At 48.2% G+C, this 21,670-nt stretch overlaps 1 protein-coding gene across 1 annotated transcript in view; it reads left to right on the top strand.

Annotated features, from left to right (window-relative positions):
- Positions 1 to 7,239: 7,239 nt before the first annotated feature.
- The window catches only part of OTULINL (OTU deubiquitinase with linear linkage specificity like), a 28,497-nt gene continuing 14,066 nt past the window's right edge, over positions 7,240 to 21,670 (top strand). Inside the window, exon 1 of the mRNA XM_079791387.1 lies at positions 7,240 to 7,420. Coding sequence (XP_079647513.1) covers positions 7,351 to 7,420 — 70 coding nt within the window. The 5' untranslated portion in view covers positions 7,240 to 7,350. The remainder of the gene's footprint in view (positions 7,421 to 21,670) is intronic.

Raw genomic sequence — 21,670 nt, 5'->3', positions numbered from 1 at the left:
CCAGGCATCGTGGGATGATCATTCCTAAGGGAAACTCAACCAGAAAGTCACAGAAATTCTAGTTGCACCGAAAGTGAATGTGATGACAGACATCCTAATGTTAGTAGAGCAGAGGTCAACAAACTTCATTCCTCGGGACAAACGTGGACCTGCCCTTGTATGACTTGTGAGCTAGATGGGTTTTTACATTTATAAATGGTTGAAAAGTAATCAAAAGAAGAAGAATATTTTGTGACCTGTGAATATCATATGAAATTTGAACTACAGTATTCCTAAATAATGTTTTATGGGAATACAGCCATGGTCATTCATTTACAAATTATCTGGGACTGCTTTATGCCACAATGGCTCACAGAGCCTCAAATATTTACTATTTGGCTCTTTACAGGAAGTTTGCCACCCCTATAGAATTCCAGGCCTGAGCAATGACCCGTTCCACAAGAAACATCAAAAAGTGTATCTTAACTATTACTCATATAAAAAGAACAATAAATAAGGCAAGATTATAATATAGAAATGTCTCCCAGTATCATAGGGAATTGTGTGTTACAATAACATTAAAAATGAATACCAGTGATATATATTTTGGAAAATACTGAAAAGTATGCAGAAGAAAATAAAAATAGCTGTTAATCTTATCACCCATGCTAACAACCATTAATATTTTGGGGTTTATTCTTCCAATATTTTTCTGTACATAAATATTTTTTCCACAAAATTTGGCTGCATACACTATATTAATATTATTTCAACTAATAGGAAATTGATCTTCAATAGGCTTAAGCTAAAAAAAAAAATAGGAACAGTTTTTGGCTCATCAAAGTGAAAGACATAGGAATATTACTGCTTCAGGTATGGCTGAATCCAGGAGCTCACACAATGTCTTGGGCTCTTTCACTTCCTTCATACACATGCCAACATCAGGCAGTCTCTTTCCTTATAGTGACAAAAGGGCTGCAGAAGTCCCTATTCACACAGCAGCTATACCTACAGGAGGAAAGAAATTCTACCTCCCCTGCCTCCCCAGTGTCAGTCAATATTTTTGACACTATCAGTTTTGTTTGCTGCATGGTATGTAATTATTTAGGTGTACCACAAGTTTTTAAACTGATCTTTTGGAGGAAATTTTTTACCTCAGAATCATGATTACAGGATTAGATGGGGTTTGAAATCAACCAGTACCTTCTATTCCTTTCCATAAAGGAAACTGAGGCCCAAAAAGGATAAATGTTTTCCCAATATTGTAATTGATGGTGGGGAGCCAGATCAAGGTGATACCAAGATTCACTTTCTTCTTCCAGCTGTTCTCTTAAATTTTCAACCCTGCAGCAAAAGTTCAGGCTAGCCCTAACCGGTTTGGCTCAGTGGATAGAGCATCAGCCTGCGGGTCCCAGGTTTAATTCCGGTCAAGGGAATGTTTCTCTCTCATTGATGTTTCTAACTCTCTATCCCTCTCCCTTCCTCTCTGTAAAAAAATCAATAAAATATATTGTTTTTTTAAAAAAATTCAGGCTAGACAAGCAGTCAACTAACTGATTGTGTGCCTGCCTGGGGATTCTGAGAAATAAGTGAGTGGGGGAAAAAAGAGCAATCTGGTTTTCTTTCCTGCTCTTGGATTTGCTTCTAAAAATGGGGTGGGGTGGGGGTAGACAAAGCCACAAAGGCTGCCGTTTGTTTGTTCCTCTTTAACTCAATATAAAAAGAAATGCTTTGTTGGTTAATCAGAGCTGCAAGCTCAGTGAAGTGCCTCAAAGTTTTAGAGATTGTAGCTGTCCACATATTTTTATTTGATTGTCCGATTATACCGCAAACTTGTGTTTTTTTCACTTTTATATTTCATGTGGCAAGCTCCTGCTGTCCCTGCAATCTTGAAAAGCTTACCAGGCAGGAAGGAGGAAGTGCCATCCTGTGGAAAGAGAACTCGTGGTCAAGGACATCTGAAGTGCTCAGAGCCCGTTTGTCGAGGAAGGGAAGGGATCCACCTGCAGACTCACTGAACCTGGTGATGAGGAGCAAGGCGGACAGTAAACCCTTGAAGAGAGGCAGAATGGGTACATTCTGTACCCTGCAAGCGCTCATTCAGTTCCGCCAGGCATAGAGCAGGACACTCGGGAGAAACTGAGACCTTTGTCGCTGGCCTCGGGAGCTCACAGTCAAGTGTGGGAGAGACTAGGAATCAGACGAGTGGCTAACAGGGGGATACACAGGAGGGTGGTGGAGCCCGGTTCCTGACTCATCGTGGGTGGTCCAGAAATGCTTCCCCAGGGAGAGGAGGCTTGAGCAGAGTCTGCAAAAACCACGGGAGTCAGCCAGGGCCCAGGGCGTGCAAACATCAAGGTCAAAGGCCAGAGACAGTGAGTGAGCACCACTCTAGGCAAACTGCAGGCAGGACAGATATCGGGAATTTGGGAAACAGTGAAGCTGTCTACTTTCCTTTTCTTTTTTTAATTAAGGAAACGCTAGGAGCTGGTCTGGACTTACACAAAATTGTGAAGTTCTTTTCCACACACACCACCCCCGCACCTTTCAGTTCCCCTTAGTGCTCTCAGCTGACCTCCTGGATCCCTCTCGCCAGCACTTGAGTTCTTTTTGCCTCTCCTTCTCAACATCTGCTCTTTTTAAAAATATATATATATATATTTTATTGATTTTTTACAGAGAGGAAGGGAGAGGGATAGAGAGTTAGAAACATCGATCAGCTGCCTCCTGCACACACCTCACTGGGGATGTGCCCGCAACCAAGGTACATGCCCTTGACCGGAATTGAACCTGGGACCCTTCAGTCCGCAGGCCGACGCTCTATCCACTGAGCCAAACCAGTTTCAGCTAAATATCTGCTCTTAGGAAGAGCCCAGGCCTGCTGGCACCAAGGTATCAATGACTAGTAGGATAGTGTTGTCCCTTAGATGATGGCTATTAGACTACATCCCAGACCAAGGAACACATTTTGAATGGTAGCATGGGGTCCCAGCTTGAACTGCTTGAAGAACCCATTCAGCAGTTCTGGGTTTATACCCAAAAGGACTGAAAGCAGAGACTCAAATTTTTGAACACCGCTGTTCGTAGCAGCGTTTACAGCAGCCAAAAGGTGGAAACAACCCAAGTGCTCACTGAGGTCTGAATGGGTAAACAAAATGTGTTAAACAAACAATAGAATACTTTCAGCCTTACAAAGGCAGGAAATTCTGACACATGCTACAACATGGACTAATCTTGAAAATTTTATTATGCCAAGTAAACTAAGCCAGTCACAAAATGACAAATACTGTATGATTCCACTTACGTGTGATACCTAGAGTAGTCAAATTCAGAAAGTAGTCAAAGACAGAAAGTAGAATGATGGTTGCTAGGGACTGAGTGTGAGGGGAGAAATGGAGTTATGGTGTAATGGGTAGATTTCCATTTGGGGAGATGGAAAAAGATCTGGAGATGGATGGCTGGTGATTGTTACACAATAGTATGAATGTACTTAGTGCCACTAAAACTGTACACTTAAAAATGGTAAATTTTAAATATATTTTACTACACACACACACACACACACACACACACACACACACACACAATGAATTTGGATGTCAATTGGAAGTGAGGGCAGGTGGGAAAATTTCACTGATTCTTAGTAGCAAGTTTAGCCATTACCTTCACTCACCCATTCGTTCATATTATCATTCAATGAATGTTGAGTAGGTACCTTCCATGTGCCAGGCAGCATTCTTGGTTCAGGAATTGTAGCAACTGACCAGCAACTTCCTTTGCAACCTCCCTACTTGAGGAGGATGTTTAAGTGGAGGTCAGTCAACCAAGGAAATTCTCAATAGAAGCGAAGATTGCAATTACTGTCCAAAGGTATAGCCGGTTTCCCATGTCAACTTCTCCCAGCTCGAGGCTGACCCAGATGTAAATGAGTGACCCTTGAGTAAAATGAAAGATTTGGCATAGCAATGGAAAATACATTTTGCAATGTCTTCAAAGGTTCTGGAGGTTGGCATTCCAATTTCAGAGTTCAAATGGCCAAAACTTTGTGAAAACAAAAAGCCTCAGAAAATATTTGCAAAGAGCTGTCGAGCAGGCTGCTTCTTCGTTTGTTTGTTTGTTTGTTTCCCCTCCCCCTTTCCTTTCCTTTCCTTTCCTTTCCTTCTCTCTCTCTTCTTTCTTTCTTTCTTTCTTTCTTTCTTTCTTTCTTTTCTTTTCTTTTCTTTTCTTTTCTCCTTCCTTCCTCCCTTCCTTCCTCCCTTCCTTCCTTCCTTCCTTCCTTCCTTCCTTCCTTCCTTCCTTCCTTCCTCCCTCCCTCCCTCCCTCCCTCCCTCCCTCCCTCCCTCCCTCCCTCCCTCTCTCTCTCTCTCTCTCTCTCTCTCTCTCTCTCTCTCTCTTTCTTTCTTTCTTTCTTTCTTTCTTTCTTTCTTTCTTTCTTTCTTTCTTTCTTCTGATTTGGGCCATATCAGGATCCTTCATGTGACTATCTTAAGTGTCCATTGCACCGGCCACACATGCTGAACTCTCCAGCATCATAATCAAGTGGCTTCCAGGCACAATGCTGGGCACTGCCTTTTTTTTCAATTGGTCTAAAGTCATTATTTTGGTGAGGGCAATTATTTGTGTCAACATTTTAGCTGAGACCACCTTTAGCTGGCCTCACACCATATTCTCAATTAACCTATTCACCAATATTCTAGCTCTAATCTAGACACTAGGTCAGAGTTCTTGCCCTCAAAAAGCTCACAATCTAGGTATTTTATAAAAAATCAACAACCTCGTAATTGTTAAGGCATTTGGTAATTCGCACGTGGGTCGCTCAGAAAGTCAATCACAAATGTCTACGTGTAGCCACATCCTCTTTATTTGGCTAATATTTATATGGTGTTTATTATGTGCCAAGCATTACTCTAAGGATTTTGCACATATTTAATCACTTTATGCCTATAACAACCCCATGAGGAAAAAAGTCTTATGAGACCCATTTTACGGATGAGAAAACTGAGGCACAAAAGGTTAAATAATTGCATAAGATGGTGTCTAATATGCAGCCAAGCCAGGTAGTCTGGCTTCAAGGTCTAGGTCTGTAAGTACCACACTAAGAGGCCTCCCATTCAGCTTTTGGAGTGACAATGAACAGCAAACCATGAAATCCTGAGCATGAATTAATTGAAAAGATTATTTTGGGCTGAGTCCAAACAACAGGTTTCATAAATGTTACCTTGTGGGAGGAGGAGGAATTTACTGGCTAATTTATGTTGTTTAAAGACTTAGGTAAATTTTATTTTATTATACCACAATAATGTAGTCTTACTATTTTCAGCTTCTAAAATAGACAATTGTAGCCCTAGTTGGTTTTGGCTCAGTGGATAGAGCGTCGGCCTATGGACTGAGGGGTACCGGGTTCAATTCTGGTCAGGGTACATGCCCAGGTTTGGGGCTCAATCCCCAGTGGGTGGCGTGCAGGAGGTAGCCAATCAATGATTCTCTCTCATCATTGATGTTTCTATCTCTCTCCCTCTTTCATCCTCTCTGAAATAAATTTAAAAAAAATTTTAAATAGACAATTGTGCTCATCACTGCTCATAACCTTGTTTAACACAGCAATTTAAAGTCATTTGTTTTGTATGAGTAATGTGGCTCTAACACGAAAGTTAGTTTATGGCTATAGAAAACTTCCCTCTATGTTAAAATCTGATTTGGATAAAAGGGATTTTTTTTTCTAAACAAGCAGCAGAGTTTGGAAACATTTTTATTATCTTCCATGAGTCATGGCTGCAGAATGGTAGGGTGGCTGAGAGATCAGATCTAGGTTCAAACGTTCCACTCACATTTATTGAGCCATGTCTTCCTTATCTATAAACGGGAGATTGTAAAAGCACCTACCTCATGAGCAAGCGTGAGGATTAAGTGAAAGAAGGCGTAAAATAATAGGTAAAAGGATTACCCAAGTGCCTGGCCTGATAGCTATCAGCTGTCAGTAAATGTCCAACATTATATTAATTGCTGTAGCTCTAATTCAGAAATTTATTGGATTCGCCAAAAACCTGTGATCTATTAATTATTTGCTCTTGAAAAGGGAAAAAGTGGTTCTGTTACTTGTAGACATTGTCCTAAGTACACTGGAGCCACCTAAAATAGCAGGGTGTTTTATTGTTTGTTTGTTGTTGTTGTTGTTGTTTTTTGTTAATCCTCACCCGAGGATATTTTCCCATTAATTTTTTAAAGAGTGGAAAGGAGAGGGAGAGACAGAGAAACACCGTGGTGAGAGACGCACATCAATTGGTTGCCTCCTGCATGCCTTAGACCAGGTGTGTGCCCTTGGTGTGTGTCCCCGGAATCCAACCCGGGACCCTTCAGTCCGAGGGCCTATGCTCTATCCATTGAACAAAGCTGGCTAGGGAGCAGGGTATTTTCCACATCTTATTTTAGTTGTGAAATTTGTTTCAAAAGGTGCCAAACATGCACAAGAAAATCTTTCTCTGGAATTGTGTATATTGGGAAAGGAGGAAGTGTTCACTGGAGTTCTATTTTTTTCTGAAAAAAAATAAAAAGAGTGGGAGTGTCCATCTGACTATGAAATTGGGGGCAAAAGAACCTGTAGTGAGCGTCTTTTTATTGTTGGGCTGTTTATTTTTACCATTTGCTACTCCACATTTTTTCCTTTTCAAATCATTTTATCAGAGGATTAATTTTGCCAATAACGCACACATTCCCGCTCCTCAAGTAACCTGCAAGTTCTAAATAAGCATAACCCCGTCCTGCTGACCCAGAGGGAAATAAAGATCAGAAAATATGCCCAACCGGGTGGAGCAGGCCCGGGGGCAAAGCCTTATCAGGATTCCAGTCTCGCCCTGCTTGGCTTTGACCCACCAGCCGCGGGACCTAGGAAAAGGGAATCGTGATACTGTGCAGTGGAGAGAAAAAGGCACTGGTCCCTCTCCCCATCCATCAGCCTCCAGGTTTCTTCCTTCCCTTCCCACTCAATGGGCCGTCGGTGTAAAGTGCCAGGGAGATCCCGGGATGCGTCCAGGTGGAATTCCTGGGCTGTTTCCCTTGGAGCAGCGCCTGGATCCCGGGAGCAGCCTCCGCGCCGCTCTGGAGCATCCCACGCCCCCCAAACTGAGGTCCCGCCTATCCCCGCCTCGCTTCAGCCTCTAGGCCCCGCCCATAGGCCCCGCCACGGCCTGTCATTGGTGGAACGGCGCGTCCGTCGGCCTCCAGGAGCCTGGGTGGGAGCACCGACCGCCCTCCCCGGGCCCCGCGCCTCCCACCCCCGCCCGCCGCTGGGAAGCGATCCCGGGCCGGCGGGCGGCCGCCGCGGCTACTGACCCTCCGCCGAGGCTCGGCGCCCGTCCGCAGCGCGCGGCCCGCATGGCGGCGCAGAGGAGCCCCCCGCGGGCGCGGGCGCGGGAGCGGGACCGGCCCGGCGCCCTGGCCTCAGGTGGGTCCCGGGCGGGGTGGGGGGACCCTGGGCAGCCTGGGGCGCCCTCTCCCCCGCCGGGTACGAGTCCCGCGCTCGGAGGGGTGGCAGCCTGGGGGCCCCTGACCGGGGCGGAGACGGTGTGCACCTCCACACCCTGCAGGGTTGGGCCGCCGTCGGGGACCGGGTCGCTTCGGATTAGGAACTACGTGTTCGGGAGGCAGAGCTGTTTGGGTCCAGGCAGCCAGCGACCTGCCTCGGCGGGGCGGGCAGGTGCCCGGGAGAGAAGCCGCCTGGCGGGGCGGGCGGGGCGGGGCGGCGCGGGTGGGGGTTCCGGGGAGCGGCGGGGTCCCCCTCGGCGTCCCCTCCGAGAACTTGATTGTCGTCGGAGGGAAGTGGATGGGTTTCGCGCGTTGCTGGCAGAGGATGTGGCCCACACCTTTTCTGCGAGCGAGACTCGCTGAACAACAGAAAACTGGCTTTTTGACAACAGTGTCACCAAGGACAAGAGCAGCGGCGCCGAGGGGCACAGGTCGCTGAGGTCCGGGGCACACCCGGGCCTCGGTGTCCCCGCCCTCTGCACGGGCAGCGGGGTCCTCGCCTTGGAAGTGAAGGTTTTTTCCCAGGCCATCCTTCTGGTCTCAGCTCCGAGAAGATGGGCACGACCACCTCTCCCCTTGGAGCACATTCCCCTTCTGTAACTCTCTGGTGGCCATCCCAGGGGGGTGAGCCCACCGCTGAATTTGGGGAGCCTGCCTGTTCACTGCGTTTGAGCTCCAGGTTCTGCAGCGTTCATGGGAAGTTGGCAGGTGCCAGGTCTGCGTATTTGATGGCTGTTCTTGGTCCCACAGCAAACAGTTGGGGGCTTTGCTGTTGGGTACAGCGGAAACAGCACTATTCTGGGAAGGCAGGATGTGAGTTTTAGGCATCATTTTGCCCAGGACTGTGTGCCTAGAAGCCACAACCACTCTGGACTTCCCGTCCTCACCTGTAAAACAAGGGCGTTGGGCTAGCTGGTCTCCAAGGCCCTCCCAGGCGAGAGTTCTGTGATCGACTTACCTCCCACTCTCAAAAGTTTGGAGAATAAACTCATTTTCCAACCTTTCTGCACCTTGGATTATTGTAGACTTAGCCAAATATTTCCTGTGGGTGTATTCATTTGAACTTTTCATTACGTTATTTTCTAATCTTCTCCCTGTCTCATTTTGGCAGAGAAAGCAATGTTGGAAATAGAGGTAGGGTCACAGCTGGAAAAAGCTGCCTCGAGAGCGGAAAGGTGCCTACTCTGGGCTTAACATAATCGCCAGGAATTTTTCCTTCCAATGCACCACGTTCAAGGTGTGCCAGCCCTGTGGGCCCAGCGAGAATTCTTTCCCCTGCCGAGCCTGTGGGGCCTGCAGTGGGTGCGTGGCGGTGGAAGAATGCGATTCAAGGATCAGGTTATGGAAAACTTTTCTTTCCCAAACATAACCTCCGAGGACGTAGGAGCATAGTTTCCCTTCTTTGTCGGGGATGTTTGGAAAAAACAAAGTTTAAAATCACTTGTCAAAGCTAGGCTGCCACAGCTCTTTACCCCTAAGAGAGGGACCAAGGTTTGCTTTTGAGATAATAGCAAAGGATAACAAGGAACACCTGAAAGCAAACGGGCACTAGCAGAAGAAAACTCACCAAGAGGGCAGGGATGGACAGGGGCATTTGGCAGCCATCTTTACTATTTCTTTTTAAGTGAGTGGTGGCTTTTCTGCACCACCATCCATCCATCCATCCATTTGTTTAGGAGAATCGTGAGGGAAGACCCAAGGCTCAGAGTTTTCAGTGGTGTTCTCAGGAGGCCTGGGACTCCACAGTGGTCCTTCGGGGCTGGCCTGCCTGGGAGAGGGGGAGCAGGATTGCCCAGTGTGGAATGGGGGACCCATCAGCCAAATCCCCCCACTCCAGCTATCTGCTGCCACCCTCCTGCTTTATATGCTGTTCTGGGTAAGATTTGGTTTGGAGCGAAGAGTCTAATGCTAAACAAAAGTTCAGAAATAAAGGTCATGACTAATGTGTTTGAGTGCTGCTTGTGTGTTAGCTCATTTATTGCCGATAAAGTGCTTAGAACAGTGTGTGGCCTACAGTACAAGTACTCAAAGATTAGCTGCTGTTATTATTATCGTCACCTTATACAGGAGGTAGTTGTTAATTTTAATCCCCATTTAGGAAATTGAATCACATACAAACTGGTACAAGACCCCCCCCCCCCTTCTCACCTAGACTTTTCTGCTAATTAAAAAGATTATTTCTTTTTGTTGTTGTTGTTAATCCTCACCTGAAGATTTTTTCATTGATTTTTTCCCAGAGAATGGAAGGGAGCGGGAGAGACAGAGATAAACATTGATGTGAGAGAGACACATCGATTAGTTGTCTCCCACACGTGCCCTGACCGGGGCCAAGGATTGAGCCTGCAACCCACATAGATGCCCTTGACTGGAATCCAACCCAGGACCCTTCAGTTCGCAGGCCGACACTCTAACTCAGGGGTCCTCAAACTTTTTAAACAGGGGGCCAGTTCACTGTCCCTCAGACCATTGGAGGGCCGGACTATAGTTTAAAAAAAACTATGAACAAATTCCTATGCACACTGCACATATCTTACTTGGAAGTAAAAAAACAAAACGGCAAAACACCCGCATGTGGCCCGCGGGCCGTAGTTTGAGGACGCCTGCTCTAACTACTGAGCAAACTGGCGAGGGTGGAAGGTATACTTCTTAATGCCATGGATTCTTTTATTCCAAAGCCATTCAAGGGTGGCTGGCTGTATGTATGAAGCAGATGTTTCCGACCTGCCTTGAGCAGTCTGGCCTATTCTGGTGTGGGATCCCAGGTACCACACCAGGCAGACAGTTGTGTTTACCTGGTGAGCACTCCTGTGTTGAAGAGAGAGGGCAGATCGGAACCCACTGGCTGGTCAGCAGCAAGCGGAGTGATGAGGATTGTGGGGTGCGGACTTTCCCTTCTCAACACAAGTCGGTGCTTGGAATTGTGCCCTTATTCTAGAACCTTATTGCAGTGCCCTCAAAGCCTCGCTCTCAAGGAGCGGAACCGGGAGCAGGAGGGGCACTGGCAGTGGGCAGTGTGTGCCAAGGGGGAGGAGGTGAGTAGCTGTGGTTCTTCGTGTGCTAGTCATAACCTTAAGGAGAAATATTTTCCTTCCTTAAAAAAATAGTTTGAGCCCTAGCTGGTTTGGCTCAGTGGATAGAGCGTCGGCCTGCGGACTGAAGGGTCCCGGGTTTGATTCTGGTCAAGGGCACATGCCCAGGTTGTGGGTCTATGCCCCATGGGGACGTGCAGGAGGCAGCCGATCAATGATTCTCTCTCTCCCTCTCCCTCTGTGAAATCAATAAAAATATACTTTAAAAAATAGTTTGAGGGCTTAGGAAAAAAACAAACACTGCGATTAAACACACACACACACACACACACACACACACACACACACAACAGGACGCTTAAAGCCAGTGTGGTCCCTAGTTGATGTTTTTGCAGCCTCTTTGCCCCACTTTATAGTGCTACTCTCACCCTTTCTGTTAGATAGATTAAATGCCAAACAAAATGTAACTGTTGGTACCATGTGTTTTAGCTATGTAGACATTCTTGACTGGCACAATTATTAAACTGACAGTGACCTTTCACCTGGAGTGGGTGGGTGCTGTCCTATGTGCCTGTAGCACCCAGTGCTGTCCCTGTCACTGTAACAGTGGACATTTTAGTTCTCTTCTTGGTGCTGGATGCGGAGACCATGCCCACAGATAGTCTTATGTAATCTGTCTAAGTGCCACTTTGTGACGCTCAGAATGGTTATGGAATTTGCTCAGAGTTTCCAGCTGGTAAGTGGTGGCCAGGATTCAAACCCTGGCGGCGTGACTCCACCCACAACAGACTCGTAACCGCCCGCCTGCTTCTGTCTCCTGAAACAGTGCAGGCTTATACCTGAGAGCACTCTAGTTTCCAAGGTTACCGCATCACACTTAAGCTGTTCTAAAGTAAAGTTGGGTTGTCGTCTTTATACCGTTGTTGTTGCTCCAGGTAACTCTCAGGTCTGAGGTACAGGAGAAGAGAGATTATGAAAACTTGTCGTTAGCCGCTAAAATGTCCTGCAGGCACAGCTCCTACATGGCTATTGGAGTCTCCGGAACTTGGAGGAGTTATCGGACCAGTTGTATTTGGCCTTTCTCTCCTGTCCACTTGCATCCTCTGGTTCAATTGCTTAGGACTGTGGTTGGCAAACTGCGGCTCGCAAGTCACATGCGGCTCTTTGGCCCCTTGAGTGTGGCTCTTCCACAAAATACCACGGCCTGGGCAAGTCTATTTTGAAAAAGTGGCATTAGAAGAAGTTTAATTTTAAAAAATTTGGCTCTCAAAAGAAATTTCAATCGTTGTACTGTTGATATTTGGCTCTGTTGACTAATGAGTTTGCCGACCACTGGCTTAGGACAATCCATTTTTGAAAATCAAGGTTGTATACCATACACATTTATTGATTTGTCATTATTTTAATGGAAGACTATTTAGATGTCACTTCACAGTAAACCAACAGAGAAAAGTTTTTGTTTACACACTCATTTTGCCAGTAATCTTTTGTTCTAGTCATGCTCCATTTTTTCTACCTTTTCATTTAATTGGAGCCAGAATAGACAGGTGGCATCATGTTTAAAATAAGAACATGATAAAATGTTATAGGTCCATTTCTAGGACATCAAGGGTACTGTTAGTGCTGTTGCTGGCATTCCGAGGTAATAAACCCAAATCACAGAAACTGTAGCACATAAAATGCTATGCTTGCTGAATTCTGAATTCAGAATTTAAGTCTTTCGTTGTTGGTTTAACCAGGTGACTGTCGCTTTGAATCTATGTGGAATTGTTGGATGATAGATACACAGTAATTTAAAATAACTTATTAAGTCTTTCTTTGCTTGTCCTGTTACTGTTTTTAAAAAACATATTTTTGTTGATTTCAGAGAGGAAGGGAGAGGGAGAGAGAGATAGAAACATCAATGATGAGAGAATCATTGATCGGCTGCCTCCTGCATGCCCCCTCTTGAAGATCGAGCCCACAACCCGGGCATGTGCCCTTGTTCGGAGTTGAACCTGGGACCCTTCAGTCCACAGTTCGATACTCTATCCACTGAGCCAAACTAGCTAGGGCTGCCCTGTTATTGTTTTTTAATGAATAATAGAGGGTTGGTCTTCTAAAAGGGGGAGTAATAAAGTCATTGGAAGTCAGTTTCTCAAGGGAGACCTGGCCCAATTCAGAGAGAAGCAGGATCTCCTTCAGCGTCAAGGGTTGAGTGTCAAGAAAAGAGAAGCAGGCTGCCCGCTCTTGTCCCCGTTACAGTGGCGTGAGCTCCCTGCTCTCCAGGTCTGGGACAGCCTCGGCATACAGACCAGCTCCTGAGTGGCTCAGGACCGAGGTGGGCTGGGAGCTGCTGGAGGGAGTTCATCAAGGTACATGCTTGGAACAATTTGTGTCTCCTCCTCTAAGCCAGGGCAGGGAGTGTTCCTCGGAGCATTTAGTCTCCTCAGATTAAGAGAAGTGAACTAAATTCTTTCTTACCTGGAAAAGAGAGAATCTTTCCCTAGGTCTTAGAATAACGCCTGGCACATCAGAGGCTTATGTGCACATCATAGGCGTATTTGTTGACCTGTGACAAAGAAGGCCCGGCTTTCCTGTGCGATCGCTAACGTGCCATGAGAACTCAATGCTCTGTGTCTTCCAAGTCAACTGCTAGGACAGGTCGAAAGGCCGTGGAGGAAGCAGAAGGGCTGATAGGAAAGGAGAAGTGGAAGAGATGGCAAGCCCATGTCTGCGTGGGCTGAGTGTAATCAGTCCCCATCTAGGCATGAGGGGCTGGATGACACGGATGTCAGTGGACAAGATCAGCTCTTTGTCACTTTACTTGGCATTTAAAAAATGAACGTGGAGTTCAGTTTGTAGCCAAGGATTAGTTTGGCTGCTCACTTTGAAATGCAAACATAGCCAATGGAATTATTAGTATAAACGTTGGGTCTCAGTTTTGCATCTGAAACAGAGAGAAGAATCAGCTGAACTGAGAGAGAGTTTATTAGATCAGTTTTCTCCATGGTATATCCCAGTATTCAGTTCTGGGTACTTAGCTGATTGTCATGATAGGCCTTGTACAGCCAATGCTTGCTGACCTGCCTGAACTGTCACTTAGTCATGCTTTAATATTCCAGTGTCTTCTCCCATTTATACCTCGTTGATTGATTCATTCAAAATGTAGAGCCTACAACACGTGACTCCCTCTCGCCTCTGTCCCAGTCTTCTCTATCTTCCTTTCTTTCTTGCTATGTTTTGGAAACTGGTCACCTCCATGGAAGGCTCTTTATCAAAACTATGGCTCAGGTCAACATCTGAAGGTTGGAGTACTTGTTAGTATTTGTCAAGCTCTCAGGTGTCTACTGTACATGCTCTGGGCATCGTTCCTGTGGTGCCAGTTTTGAGGAGTATTTTGAGTTTGGTTGACCTTCAGTTGCATCACAACTACGTAAAATCCCGTGCCGTGTGCCCCAATGCGACTACCTCCAACATAACTCTGACGCACATTAACATAAAGAGGCCTTTAGAGGATGAAAGGAAATAGTGGTTAATGGCTTGGCCCCCTGGTGTCTGCTCAGAGGGGCGGAAGCTGAGGTCCAGAGTTGCTCAGTTCTCCAGCACGAGACCCTGAGTTCCCGACTGCCTAGGGCCTGCTTGTTCCACTACCTTCCAACCATCCCGCTAGGTGACCACTTCACATTCTCACTTCCTGCTTTCCTTTGTCATGAGTGTAGATAAGGGAAGAGAAAACACACTGGCGGCTCACTGTTTCTGACAGACCTGGTAAAAGTCGGAAGGGACCACCAAGATCAGGGCTACTGGGAAGGATTAGGCATGGTGGAATAACGGAACAATTCCAAACAAACGAATCAATTTCCCCCATGTCAGAGCGTACAGGCGGCTCTCCGGGGCTGGAATGGGCTCCAGGGTGGCAGGGGCCCAGACCCCTTCCACTTTGTTTCTACCATGCATAGCTTCCATGCCCACAGCTACTCTCTGGTCCAGGATGGCTGCTGAACATCCGTCATCACACTTACATTCCAGCTAGTCTGGAGGAGCAAGGGCAAGGAACACACCCCTCTCAACAGAGCCTTCTGAAAATTGCACACGACACTTAGCATTCCCTCACATGGCTACATCCAGCACCTAAGGGGGATGGAACGTACTTAATTCTGAGTAGGTACGTACCAGAGAGAGTGGACACTGACATTTCTGTGTTGGAGACATATGGACTAGATCTGGGTTACATGGGTTCATTTTATTTATTCAGCAAATATTTATTAACGGTCCATAGTGTTGCTCAGCACCAAGAAAGCAGAGAGAAAGCAGACACAGTTGCAGTCCTTAAGACGTTTGCCTGCATAGGGAGACAGACGCTAATCAAACACAAACACACTTGTATAAACTGGGACAAGAGCTGTGGGGGAAAGGGACACCGTGTGCTGTGGGAGGAGGTAACAGGGATCTGACCAAGCCTGAGGGTTGGGAATGAGCAGAGAACCTTTGCCCACGGAAGTGACACTTGAGCTGAGAGACAGAAAATGAGGGGTGGGAGGTGGCAGGAGTGAGGGAGGAAGGTGGCTAAGAAGAGGAAGAAGTGAGAGGATACTGGGGAGCCCGGGTCAGACCCCGGGGAGCCCAGGTCAGACCCCGAGGACCCCAGACGTATGGTGGCCACTGTCCCAGTTATCCTGGGCCTGAGGGATGTCCTGGGACATGGAGCTTTTGGTGCTAAAACCAGGGGAGCCCCGGGCCAGCCAGGATGAGTTGGTCACATTAATAGTTGGGCTCTTTTATTATTAATTTCAGGAAAGTTCCTTTGTAGGTAATCGTGGCTCCCAGCCATAGGAAAACAACAGGTGAGCGGTAAACGCCGCCCCTCACATGGGCCAACAGAAGAGGCACAAAGCACGGGCCGCACTTGCGTGCAGTTGGAGGACACGAGCAGTGAGACTTTCCTTGATCTGCATGATTTCTCTTAACTGTGCTTTTGGAGAGGAATTGGCATGTGATGATATATTGGAGATTACAGAAACAGCCAAGGGTGGAGGCAGCCTTACGCCACAGCTGTGTCTCAGCACCGGCAATACATTGGAATCACCTGGGAACTTAAAAAAGGACCGGTACCTGGGCCCCAGCCCGGTTAATCAGAAAATGCCCAGGGCAGCCAGGCCGGGTGATTCTCTGCTCCTCAGAGAATCTCAGGCGCCTCAGACTTGTGTGCGGGGGAGTCGCTGGGGTCTGGTAGACGCCGTGGACTGTGGTTCTCAGTGCCCTGGTGGTATTGATGTTCCTGCGCCATAGACTTGGAGTACAGAGCTCTGGTGTGACGTGATGGTTTTGAGGCCACCGGCTTCTCTTTAGGAGCACGGACCTGAAGGATCACATAAAGGCAGATGGGCTCGTGAGAGGAGAGAGGCAAAGACTTGGGGGGAGGACAGGGAGCTTCTGCTGTGTGCTTCCATCAGGGGTGGGCCCATTCCGACGTCTCGTCTGGTTTCCGGGGATGGTTCCTGGGTTCAGAGACGAGCGGCTAGGAGAAGGAAGAGACCGTGAAGAGTGGCTGGGACAGTGCAAACCATGGCCTGTGAGAACTGGTTCAGAGAAGGTTTCATCTAGGCGGGAAGAAGCACAGTGGAAGTGATAGCTGCCTTCTAAGTGCATGCTTGTTCGTTGTTTTGAATTCTTGGAAGAGAATCACTCAGTGAAGGCAGTTATGTAAGTAGCTTAGTTCAAAGGGCACCCTGACCTTGAGTCAGAACACATGGGTTCAAGTTCAGACTTGCTTTCTCTGGGCTTCAGTGTCTTCACCTCACAGATGCGTGTGACAGCTCCTCAGGTGACCACGTGCACAGTGAACGAAGAGTCAGCTTTCACCTTAGAGGTGCTCTCAGGCCAGTGGGGGACGCGTCATGAATATGCCTACCTGCGATGTGGGCCTCCCTGCAGTGGGGCGGGCACAGAGGAAGCCCCTGGGGGAGGGAATCCGGCCTTGGAGAGCCAGTGGCATTCCAGTGCCGTCCGCGCAAAGCATTCTGTGATTCTGTGAAAGATCTAAAAGCTTGTCATACAGGAGAGGAATCAGACGTGTCTCATGACCCCAAGCAATAACGACTTAAATTGTGGTTACAGATCTGATCACATCAGCCTTTTGCTTAAAACCCTTAGGGGGCTTTGCTTGCTCTTCAGTTAAACGCCAGTGTCTCTCACGCGTCTAAAGGCCCTGCTGACCTGAGCCTGGCCGGCCTCCCCTCCCTTTCCTGGCCCCATGAACTCTGGTCCATCCTCGGGGTCTCAGCTCTGCCCCTCATCCGACACAGGTCTAGGTCGGTTCCCATGTTACCTCTGCCGACAGAGCCACATTCCTTTCCTCTGGGCCCTGGCCGTGGTTGTGCTCCAAACACACCTGGAAGGTCCATCTGTGAATCGCCCCTACAATAGTCTAGTCCAGTGGTCAGCAAACTCATTAGTCAACAGAGCCAAATATCAACAGTACAATGATTGAAATTCTTTTGAGAGCCGAAAACCGACTTCCGCGCATGGGCCACGAAGTTTTAATCGCACTGTACGTGCGTGCCCGCACGTGGTGTTTTGTGGAAGAGCCACACTCAAGGGGCCAAAGAGCCGCATGTGGCTCGCGAGCCGCAGTTTGCCGACCACTGGTCTGGTCTGTTGTGTTCACAACCGTAGCATCAGCTCTTGGCACAGGGCCTGGCCTGCAAGAGGAGCTTAATCTATATTCATAGAATAATGATAGATTTTGACCAAGAAGAGAGAAACATTCCAGAAAAGGAAGTGGACTCCCACGGAAGAGAGTGAGTGCCCATGCGGAGAGGTATGTAACACTGGTCCATGAGCAGACGGAGGGGAGACTGTATCAGGGACTGGAGAGTCTGCATCTACGTGGTTAGTGCCTGTGGTTACGGGCACTCGCTCGTGGCTGATTGTGTTTCATTTTGTTCCAATTCTCTGTCGTCACTGCTGGTCTCTGCCGTTGGGGAGACTCTTGGGGATCACAGAGGCGGAGTAATTTCCCCGAGGTCCCGCAGCTAGAAAGTGGCCAAGTGAAGGCAGAGTCCCGGGCCTGTTTGGCCAAACCCATCGGCTGTGCCCAGCCAGGGAGCCTGCTGGCTGGCTGAAGTGACCCTGGAGTTCTGGGATTTCCCGGGAAGAATTACCTTGCTCTTCAGCTGAAGCTTATTCCACCGGCAGCTTTTGTGGTTTAATAGTTGTGTGGGTTTTAAAACCCCTCCATGGTTAGACAAATAAACTTACACCTTTTAATCTGACCGGTTGCATTTAACACTCCTAAAGATGTGCCCGATAAATAAATTAAAAAAACAACAACAAAACTTCTGAGCTTTGATGGTATCTCTCTCTCTCTCTCTCTCTCTCTCTCTCTCTCTCTCTAACACACACACACACACACACACACACACACACACACACTCAGTGTTTGGCACGGAGCCGTTTCCTGTTGTATTACCGACACTCCGAGTTCCACAGGAGCCCTGGTAAAACCAGCCCAGTCCTGTGGGGGTTGTGCTAAACGCTGAAGTAGGTTGCACGACAGGGCTGCCACGGAATGTCTTGCTGGTCATGACTTTCAAGATAAAAGCCTTTCACTGGGTGCTTCTCCTGCTCCGTGATACTGATCTCGTCGTTGTCGGTCAGAGTACTTTACTAAGTGGAAAACTGTCGTTTCTTAATTGGGCAGAACTAATACCTGAAATGCAAAAGCATCTAGAAAGTCTTTTGACTTCGCCATTTCAGAGGTGTATTAAGAGGACATTTTTTCTGAATATGTCTCCCCTAACAGATATAAAAACAACCATCTATGGTTTTTACAAGAGCCAAGACCATTGAAACTCAGTTTTTCACACGGCCATCTGACCCTTGGAAAACCTCTGATAGTCTCCCAGTGCTCCCGATTATTAGAGACCTTGATGGCCTACCAGGATTTGTTCTGCATGTCCATCATTCTGTTCCCACATTGCTGCGTTTGTTTGGACGAATGCTTTGTTCTCGAGCCTCTGAGTTTCTCACACTGACCTCTGAGAGAGCTGGCCCACTGGGGAGTGGAGGTCTGCTCCACCTGTGCATCCCAGGGCTTGTGTTACTCTGTGTCCTGGCCCGTCCCTGACACCAGGATGCGCTGACCCCGGGGACCATGGGTGGTGGCACTGTGGGCCTGGACAAGCTGACCGGAAGACATCACACCATCAGATCATGAGCTCCCTGAGGGCCGGCTGTATGTATTTCCCTTTTCCTCCCCCCTTAATCCGCATATTCTTACTGATGACACTCCAACCAACGGAGCCACCCGGCCAGAGCAGGCTGTGTATCTTCATGTCACTCCTCTGCCTGCCAGCCCAGCGCCCAGTCCACGTGGGAAGAGGTATAAGCAAAGGGTGAGGGGCAGGGGAAGAAGGTCTGTCCAGGCCCTTCCCTGCCCGCTTGGCCCAGCGTACGCCTCTCTGCGGCACCTCCCTCCCTTGATCAGAATCACCCAGAAGGAGTCGTGTTTTTTCAAAGGGATTAGTGTTCCATGACACAGCTCAGAAAAGCGTGGAAAATTTACCCAACACCTCTGATGTGCGTGCGTACGTGCGTGCGTGTGCATGTGTGTGTGTATGTGTGTGTGTGTCCTCCCCTCGGCACTCCGCCCCGGCCCCCCACTGCTTTGCCACAGGGGGAGTTACAGCTGTCTGGGATGGCTGCTTCCCACCGCCTCTGTCTGCTTCCTAATCCACCTTTCTTCCATCTCCTGGGGATTAACCACAACATGGCATTGCAGCAGACAGAAATATCTGGTGTATTTATTAAATCAAATTTAGCACTTTTTACCTTCAGTGTTTTTAACAAGATGATTTTAATGTACGTATATGTATGTCTTCATCCCCTCTGCAGCCTCAGACATTGCACTGAAACTGCCTTTTAGCTCAGGCCCAATTTTCCCCTCCGTGGCCCACTCGGTAGCCCTTGACCCACCACCTCTGCTTCAGGTGGAAGCCCCCGGGCTGGGAGTTCAGTGCACAGAGGCCCAGGCCTGCTGTGCTGCAGAGATGGGGAGGAGAAGCGGGACAGTGGGGCAGGCCATGGGGAAGGAGAAGTGGTAAAGGGCCCGGAGCAGCGCGGAAGGTCCAGGCCAACCGGACGTTGAGGAGTTTCTGTGAGAGCGAGCCTGGGGCTCCCGGGGGTCTCTGCATGCGCACCCGCTTTCCGGCTCTTCAGTGTCTTTTAGTTTTGTTTTCAGGTGTTTTTCTTTTTTTCTTTTTTCTTTTTGGTTTCCTGTTTGAATGTTTGAATTATTTCGGCTTTGGTACATTTTAGAGAACGGAAAAAAATTCTAAGTAGAATTTTACCACAAGAAACGGTGGCATTTCCCCCCCCCAGTTTTAGTCTGTGGTCTCATCTGCCATATATAGTCTGAGGTCACAAATGAGATTTTAGTCTCAGCCGCGTTGTTGATTTCAGGAGGTTCTGGGAATTACTCAGGGGTGTCTTTGCTAAGTGTAACTTCTGACAGTGTGGGTTGGGGTCTCTGGGCGTGTTTGAGTGCCGATGACGGGGGCAATGTATGAGACCTAGTGAATCCGCTTTCTCATATGATCGAAACACCTGGTGCTTGTCTATAGCACCTCATGTCAGCCACCACCCAAGTGGTTCTGTCCAAAAGTATTAAAAAGAAATTTCCATTTTTGTCACTTGACGAGCGTTAGAGGATCAAATCTGTAATTCCCGGCAGTGCTTCTGTTTCCTGCGTCCTCCTGCCACCCTCACTACCTGGCGATTCTCCAAAGCCTCCTGCCACCCACACTCCCTTTGCTCTGGCTGCTCTTTTTATGATGTCGAATCCCTGGCGGTGGGACCTTCTCTCCCTTCCTACCGGTGTGTCAGATCCCACGAGGCCAGTTCCGTGTTAGGGAGAGGACTGCTCCCGGGTGGGGGTGCGGGGGGAGAGGGTGGTGGGCGGACAGTGGCTGAATTCTCCGTGGCAGGCCCGCAGAAGGGGGACCCCGGTGAAGACTCTGACACCGAGAATTTGATTCGCTCTCAGCTCTGCTTGAGGAAATGAGATTTGACTCGGGGCATCATCAAAGTGGGGCGTCACGATAGGGTTTGCAAGGCCCCTAACTTACGGTGTTCCCTGTCTGCTGTTTTGAGTGGTCATCCAGTTATTGACACATGCAGGAATTTTTTTTTTTAATTCTCTCTTTAACGGCTTTATTTGCAGTGGCAAAGCTGATTGGAAGATTCCTCAGCTACGTAACTCAAAGGCAAGATAACCTGGTTTGAGTCATTTGACCAAAAACTGTGGGCACACCAGGCAGAGGGCCGCGGGAGTTCAGGCTCCTGTGCGAGGCATGCCTGAGAAGGCGGGATTGAGCCTCATGTGTTTTTCTGATAAGCTGGTACTATCACCCTTTCTTGGGTTGTAGGCAGGGTTTCATTTTGAGCATAAGGACCGGAGGCCAGAGAAGTGTGCATGTGCGTGTGTGTGTGTGCGCGCGCGCGTGTGTGTGTGTGAGCAGGGAGAACCATGGCTTGCAGTGGGTCCTGCTGGAGGCCTGGGCAGCTGCTCAGAAGGCCCTCGTGTGGGGCCTCAAATCAAATACCCTCGTGGCCAGATGGTGACTTACGGCATGCAGCGGGTCAGATGGAGTCTGTGACACGTGAGAGCAGAGCCCCACCTGAGAGACCGCGGGCCCTCCAAGTCCATGGACAGATGAGACCGCCCAGTGGGAGGCAGGCAGATGCTGGGAGAGGCTCTTCACAAAGGAGGAAGTGCAGACTGCAGTGATAATTCATAGCTGGTGTGGGATTCAGGGAAATGGGCGCTCCAGGGCCCGGGGTGGGAGTGTTAATTGGCAGTGTTGTTTTGGAAGGCACTTTGGCAACATCTGTCAAAACTAAAAATGTGCACACCCTTTGACCCAGAGTTTCCTCTTCTTGAAATTATGCTAAGAGCTGTCATGAGCCACAAGGGCTGTTGGAGAATGTTTGTCTCAGCAATGTTTGTAAGTAGAAAATGGAAACAAGAAAATGTTTATCAATTAGGCAATGGTTAGGGAGGTGATGGTCTGTCTTTATACTGAAATGTTATGCATTCTTTAAAAAGAATATTGTATCCCTGGCCAGTGTGGCTCTGTTGGTTGGAGCGTCATCCCATG

This window comes from Cnephaeus nilssonii, assembly GCF_951640355.1.
Source record: "Cnephaeus nilssonii genome assembly, chromosome: 2".
Taxonomy (NCBI): Eukaryota; Metazoa; Chordata; class Mammalia; order Chiroptera; family Vespertilionidae; genus Cnephaeus; species Cnephaeus nilssonii.
This window is presented reverse-complemented; position numbering and strand designations above follow the sequence as displayed.